Raw genomic sequence first — 7,653 nt, 5'->3', positions numbered from 1 at the left:
AGATCTACCTCATGGCAAGAAGGCCATTGGTACTAAGTGAGTTTACAAGTTAAAATGCAAATCAGATGGTAGCATTGATCGTACAAGGCCGGACTTGTTGGAAAGGGGTATGTCCCACAAAAGGGCATTAATTATGATGAGACCTTTGCACCCACATCTCGTATGACTACCATTAGGTGTCTCATTGCATTGGCAGCACATCATGGGTGGAATGTACATTAGTTGGACATTAAGATTGCATTCTTGAATGGGAATTTACATGAGGAGGCATATGTATCGCAATCTCCTGGTTGTAATGTGAAAGGAGAAGAGTCTAGAGTATGCAGGTTGAAAAAGGCTCTTTATGGCCTTAAGCAGGCTCCTAGAGCATGGTATGAGAAGATTCATGCATATTTGGTTGCAAATGATTTTTGCAATAGTCCAACAGAGAGTACCCTCTATGTGAAGAGGAGTAATAGTCCAACAGAGAGTACCCTCTATGTGAAGAGGAGTAAGGACACATTTTTGGTCATCGTTCTATACGTTGATGACATGCTGCTCACGAGACCTGATATAGATTAGATTTCAGTCTTTAAGGTTGATTTGCAGTCATCATTTGAGATGTCAGATTTGGGGCCCTTGCATTACTATTTGGGGATTCAGTTTATGCAGCGCAATAATGGCATTGTTATACTGCAGTCTAAATATATACAGAAGCTACTGAGAAGGTTTAATCTTGAAGACGGTAAACCTGTGGCTACACACCTATGGAGACAGTACTTGACTTAGTATTCATGATGCAAGAGAGTCTTTTGATGCTAGTTTGTATTAGCAGGTTGTTGGATCCCTTCTTTATGTATGCAACACGAGGCCAAATATACAGTATGTGGTCTCACAGTTGAGCAGATTTATGCATAGCCCAAGTATGACGCATTGGCAAGCTATCAAGCGGGTTTTTCGCTATTTGCAAGGCACTTAGTATTTTGGATTATTTTATCCAAAGGGGGGTGAGTCACAATTGCATGCTTTTAGGTGATTCAGATTGGGCTGGATGTTATGACACAGGAGTGTCCACTAGTGGGTTTTGCTTTTGCCTTGGTGACTCATGTATATCATGGCTCAACAACAAGAAGCAGCCCCTACAATGGCTACTTCCAGCTGTGAAGTTGAGTATAGGGCATCTACAGTTGAGTGTGTGTGGCTCAGATGTCTTATGGTTGATTTGGGTGTTGGACAGTCGTCTACTAGCACTACAATTTTCACTGACAGCCAGAGCGCATTAGCAGTTGCGAACGAGGAACCCAGTGTTTCATGATCGCACTAAGCACATTGAGGTGCAGGGAAAGACTCTATGCAGGAGAGATTAGCTTGGTCTATGTGCCTACACATGACAACATGGCAGATTCATTCACGAAGGCTCTTCCTTGTGAAAAGTTCGAAGCTTTTCGTAAAGCTTTGGGCTTACTGCCTTTTCACGATTGATCGGCCATACCCTGTACATGTTCACATTATCACTCCAAGGGAGATTTGTAGCATTATATGGTAGTGATGTGTGTGAACACACTTAGGATCGCCGGGGTACTTTTTTCCCTCACTAGGAGGTTTTTTCCCCTGTGCATATGTACACCCTCTTATCTACTCATTTTGGGATGTGTACTTATCTTTTATATCTGGCACACATTTGTTCATTCTAATCTAGTGAGTTTGTGTGCTCTCAAGCTTCTCTATCTTATGTGTGTGCATTGTTGCAACCCTAACCCTAATTCCAACAGATTCTACATAGAGCATGCAGGATGCAAATGTGGACCCTTTTAAGAGGAATGTTAAGCACCTACTTAATGTTAGGATCCTTGAGGTGTCTAACGGAAGCCTTATTCTAATACTTCCTATCCATGACTTTAGAAGCTTCTGTATAATATAAGCATAGATATTTTGCATTACCTCCTTTAGACACATTGTACATGCATTTTAGTGTCTTCAAATCTCCTGCCATGTGCCACTCCACATTGAATTCTCCTATCCCATTTATATGAAGTTTTTTACCATTTGTTTGATATGATATTATAGTGGGGATAGAAGTATGATAAAAATCTAGTATAAGATATCACAATCTTCACTATTCACCTATTAAAGAATATACTTTTAGGATAATACTTCAATATTCATTATTTTAGTGTCTTCAAATCTCCTGCCATGTGCCACTCCACATTGAATTCTCCTATCCCATTTATATGAAGTTTTTTACCATTTGTTTTGATATGATATTATAGTGGGGATAGAAGTATGATAAAAATCTAGTATAAGATATCACAATCTTCACTATTCACCTATCAAAGAATATACTTTTAGGATAATACTTCAATATTCATTATGTTAGATAATCATATTGATAAACATAGAATTTAAATTTAAAGAAATATACTTTTAGGATATTTATTATGTTGGATAATCGTATTGATAAACACATAATTTAGAGTTAAAGAAATATTTTGTGTATCTCAAATGTTCATTACAAGGAAATGATGGGTTACTGGCGCTCATACCGGTGCCTGAAAAAGGCATGGTACGAACATCAGTATTATGCATGTTGGTATACCCTCCGGTATGTATACGCCAGTACTGGTGCGGGTATGCGTACCGTTATAGGCATCGGTAATAACACATTTTCATCACTGATATCGGTGCTTATACGAGCGCATATACTGGCACTTTGTGCATGAATTTTTTTTTGGGCAGAATGGTGTAGCTAGTTTGCATATTGCATCTGGTTACGCCATTCTACTTGTTGGTAAGAGTACTTGCCGAACTATACTTAAAATTCAAAGAAAACCTGTATTTAATATTAGTTCGAAAAGATAATTACATTTTTCATGATTACATGTCGGTGTTGATCCAAGGCATGGATTATAACAACACTTTGTATGTGCTAGACCATCATATGTACATGTCAAAATGGCAACCCAAATTAGGTGTAACAAAATAATATCATTTACATGAAAGTGTTAATCCAAATCATGGATGGCAACACACCAAAAATAGATGTAGACCTGGCTAGCACCGTACTCCTCGTCGTGGGTTGAGGCATATTCTATACCAATGCATGCATAAGAAGAAATTAGTATTCAATGCAAACATGCCAATACAAATGAGTAGATGGATGCAAGTAGTAGTGGGATGCTTACCGCATTCACTGTCGCTCCCCAAGCATACCCTCAGACTCCAATTGCTCAAGCAGCACTTGTGTGCCAAACTTGTAGCCATATCTCTCCTCCTGCGAAAATGGAGGACGGCCTACCACGCTCTCCTACATCAAACAACCAACACAAGGTTTAGGCCACCACAGTTTTTATGTTTTTACTTTTTGAAATGAGACTTAAATACTATATAGAAAATACAAAAAAAAGATGATTGGCGTAAAAAATTATACTTCACAAAATAATCGTCTGATAGTGATTGATATGAAGAATATATACTTCAGAGAATAATTGTTTTATAGTGATTGATATGAAGAATATATTTAAATTTATAATCAACTTATTCCTATGTATGTCCTTATTCTAAATTTATAATGACTTATTCTATGTACATCCTTGAAAACTGATATATTAATGACACAACACTCTTTCTTCATAAAAGGTTATAAGATTGAGATAATTTTAGTTTCTTTATTATTATTTATCCTATTTATATTAGTGTTCTTTACTATTTTTTATGTTTCTCATTCTCTCTCTCTCTCTCTCTCTCTCTCTCTCTCTCTCTCTCTCTCTCTATCTATCTATCTATCTATCTATCTATCTATCTATCTATATGTTGAGTTGGACTTTCTTAATGTGGCAACCTCCCAAATCCCCTTAATGATCACCATCTATGATCCACACACACAAATAGATAGATAGTTAGAGAGAGAGAGAGAGAGAGAGAGAGAGAGAGAGAGAGAGAGAGAGAGAGAGAGAGAGAGTTTCACTAACTTCCACAAAAGATGAAAGGGTCTATGCAAAGGTGTTATAAACATCCATGAAGTGACTACATCATGGAAAAAGATAAAACAATATAGCTAAAGAAACAAATTGGTTATCTAGAGAGAGAGAGAGAGAGAGAGAGAGAGAGAGAGAGAGAGAGAGAGAGAGAGAGAGAGAGAGAGAGAGAGAGAGAATCATTCTGCTCTACTTAAGGTAGGTGGAATTTCATTCAGTGAGTTCAACCACATGGAGTAGAAAAGTTAGCGTGGGTAGAGAGAGAATAGATCTTTCCATATCTCATTTGGTTGTACTATATTTTAAGGTCCAATATAATAAACACTTATACCCTTCATAAATGTCTAGCTACACTACTTCCTATAGGCACTTCCCTTTTAATTCCAACTCACTATTCCATCACACATCATTTCAAATTAGCCACCCCCTTCATGACACTTGACCCTCTCCCCATTAAACAATGATCAAGATAATGGAAAAAAAGAGAGGCTATGGACCATGACATGGATTCTTGCATTCCCTAGCACTATTAGACTAGTAGATGAAATCAAAATCATTTATGTGTTCAAATCGATATAATGAAATGTGCACGCATAAGGTTCATAGTTAATGATTTTTTTATAGTATTTGATTGACTAGGTTATCACATAGAGTCCTAATTACCTTTACTTCAATTAATGTTGCATACATAACTAGATAGTGGAATGTTTCATGATATTACTACTTGAGATCTACTATTCTACATCCATCACAAAACCTTTATAAAATGCTCAAGAAACCAATAAGTGTGACTATTTATACCCAAGTATATTTCTTATAATTATGAAGCCAATTATGATACGGGTGGGAAAATACAAGTCATAATCTCACCAAAAGTTTTTGGTGTTTGTCTACACAAATCCAACCCTTTTGGAACTTTTTTGAAGATTGGTAATTGAACACAATGACTGTGTTAAAATCACAATAAGGGAATAAATGTCCACCACCAACTCACATGAGATTGGGTGTAGAGAAAAAAGAAGCGAGCTTCATGCATAGTGGATTGTTGGTAGATCACGGAGGTTGTAACCAATCACTATGATTTTGCGAAGTTTTGTTGTCTTCTGTGTGCATAGTAAAATTGTTATTGTATAACCCAACAAAGGCATCCGACTTGTCCAAATGTAGCATTGGGCTCATTCAAAGTTGTGAATACTCCCATAAGAAATCATTTGGGCACTCCACTTCTTGGTCATATGACATATCAGAGTATTCGAGATTGTTGCCCATGCTGAATCTGTCATTAGGAGTATCCACATTGATTTCTTGCTCAATGAGGGAGCTCGCCTTGCATTCAATTTGAGATAATGTATGGTCTATCACCATCGTATTGGGCATGAGTTTTGCATGATCGTTATGTGTATGTGATGGGGTGGTGACCTCTTCTATTTTAACTTTTGCACCATGTGAAGTGTTTATGAGGGTCTTAGCATTGGCCGTAAGGAGCTCACAACTAGTGGCTAAATCACCTCCAACTTCTTCTTGGATAATGTTATCTAATTGCCCAGGGGACATGTCAATCTCTCCATTGAGATATTGCAAGAGCTTTACATGGTTTGTCTCATGGGACTCTTGCACTTGATCATGCACTTGTATGCTAGAAGTAGAGGAATTCTCATCTAGGAGGTAGCCAACACTTCTTTTGTCCCCAATTTTTAAGAGCTTGGGGTGGTCATGTGTCCACTTGTTGTTGGGAAAGGGATGAATGGGCTTCAAAGTTTGGACGAGGAAAGCCACCATTTGCTGTTGCCAAGACTCAGAAGCATGGAGGCGTTGTGTGAGGGATTGCAATTCTTGTTGGGTGGTTTGATTCTCATGATCAAGCCTCACAACTTCAAGCATGATTGTGTTTCTATCTCTTGAGAGGCTGCCTAATTCTCTTTGAAGGGCATCATTGGTGCCGGTGATTGCACCCGGGGGGCTGGCCTTGCGCCTCTGAATGCTTCCAAGGAGGTGCTTTTGGCCCCTCAAAAACCTCTCGTTTGCAAACTCCCAACGGTCAGGATCAACTTTCCTAAAGCCCTGCATATAATAATTCTCCAAAATATCAGTTAATTATCGTCGTTCATCTTTTTCCTTAAAAAAAAAACCCTGTAATTTTCTCCCCATCCTCACTGCTGCCCAATCCACAACTCATAACCAAACCCTATTACTATTAGAGAACCCGCTTAGCGACAAAACAATATTATTGGAAACCAACCAACACAAAAAAAAAACAAAACAAAACTGCAGCTCCATAATCTCTTAATTAACCAACTACGAAGGTTTATCAGTTACTGTTTATTGAACAAAACGGCTTCAGAAGACAAATTACGCACTGCTTTTTCATCGACTGGGTTGCCTTAATCCACTGTTTACAGACAGCATTTCAGTTAACACGGCTTCAAACTCGCCACCGCCCCCCCCCCCCCCCCCCCCCCCCCCCCCCCCCCAAAAAAAAACAACTTGCCAGTTCGAGCTTTCAAAGGTTATTCGCAGAATTCGCAAAATTCTGAAGCTGAAATACAGCGAAAAAATGCATTTACGAATCGAGGAAATGAGGTTTACTGTTGAAAATGGGAATTTGACAGGCTCATTGTATATCCTTTGCGCGTAATTATTAGTGATACACTGGCTTAATCTACATACTTTCACAGCAAATTGAGTGAAAGATTTACCTAGAATTGGAGGATAATAAATGAGAATTGAGTAAAAGATTTACCTAGAATTGGAGGATAATAAGAGACGGCGAAAAAAAAAACACAGATTAAACTGTAAAAGTAGTGCTAATTAAGCAAAGATTAAATTTAACTCACGTATGTGTTGAGCTGCCGGACAAAGCTGGAGAAATTGTTGTGCTTGAAGAACTTGGGGAGGATGGTACGTGAGAACTCGCAGTAATCCCAAATGACGAAGCTGTTGTTGGTTGTGCTCCAAGAAACTATGGTGTCTGTGAGGGGGTCATCCACCATGTCATAGGTTTTGGTGAGAAAAGGAGGGGGTAAATGGGCCAAGTGATGACCATACTTATAGTTATTGCTGTGATTATCATGATTATTATTATGTGGATATTGATTTGAGAGCGTAATTTGCTTCGAGGAAGAGTCCATGTTGATGAAAATTGGGAAAAAATTCAGCCACTCGCAACCTTGATTTTCTTTTAAGTTGGTTGAATGGTGAAGGAGGAGGGAGGGAAGGAGGGGGGAGGTTAACGTAATTAAACAAATGAAAGAAATTAGTAGCTAATTAGAGTTGTGGGGGGTGGGGGAATCTTGACCTAATTGAGTAACAGAATCAGATTATTAGCTGATTAGAGTGAGGGATGCGGGGGCAAGAGGGAGTTATGAGTGCAGAACTGAGGTATGGGTAAGGTCTGGCTATGGCGAGGGCAAAGGTTGAGCTTCGACGGCTATGGCAGCATCTGATTGTAGAATTATAAGGGTTTGTGGGGGGGGGGATCAGTATCTGTATTGGCTATGGCGGTGCAAACAGCACGACTGTCAATATTAAATATATTTGGTACCTGGAGCTCAAAGCTTGGGAGAGTGATGGGCTTTGCTGCGTTAATCTACGGATTAAAGAAAAGCAGCTTGGACGGCAGGCAAGACGACGATTTGGACGGAAAGGTGGAGTACGTGGGGGAGGGGAGCGTGATTATTGTGTGATTACTGCTCGGTAATTA

General features: G+C 38.9%; 1 protein-coding gene across 1 annotated transcript; it reads right to left on the bottom strand.

Annotated features, from left to right (window-relative positions):
- Nucleotides 1-4,727: 4,727 nt before the first annotated feature.
- On the bottom strand, nt 4,728-7,541 carry LOC147615415 (heat shock factor protein HSF30-like). The gene is made up of 2 exons (XM_086779522.1): nt 6,788-7,541; nt 4,728-6,014 (listed from the first exon to the last, which is right to left on the bottom strand). Exons 1-2 carry the CDS (start codon nt 7,079-7,081, stop codon nt 5,133-5,135), a joined length of 1,176 nt encoding a protein of 391 aa, XP_086635648.1. The 5' UTR covers nt 7,082-7,541; the 3' UTR covers nt 4,728-5,132.
- Nucleotides 7,542-7,653: the final 112 nt, after the last annotated feature.

Source organism: Cibotium barometz, chromosome 40 (genome assembly GCF_041138505.1).
Source record: "Cibotium barometz isolate CiBa-2024 chromosome 40, ASM4113850v1, whole genome shotgun sequence".
Classification (NCBI taxonomy): domain Eukaryota; kingdom Viridiplantae; phylum Streptophyta; class Polypodiopsida; order Cyatheales; family Cibotiaceae; genus Cibotium; species Cibotium barometz.
The sequence above is the reverse complement of the archived record's forward strand: the minus strand, read 5'-3'. Positions and strand labels throughout refer to the sequence as shown.

What these genes read in the sequence shown, in the direction of transcription:
- LOC147615415 (XM_086779522.1), bottom strand. Translation starts at nt 7,081, where the DNA reads ATGGACTCTTCCTCGAAGCAAATTACGCTCTCAAATCAATATCCACAT. An exon ending in TCCGGCAGCTCAACACATAC is followed by an intron (nt 6,015 to 6,787) that starts GTGAGTTAAATT and finishes TATTATATGCAG; the next exon opens with GGCTTTAGGAAAGTTGATCC.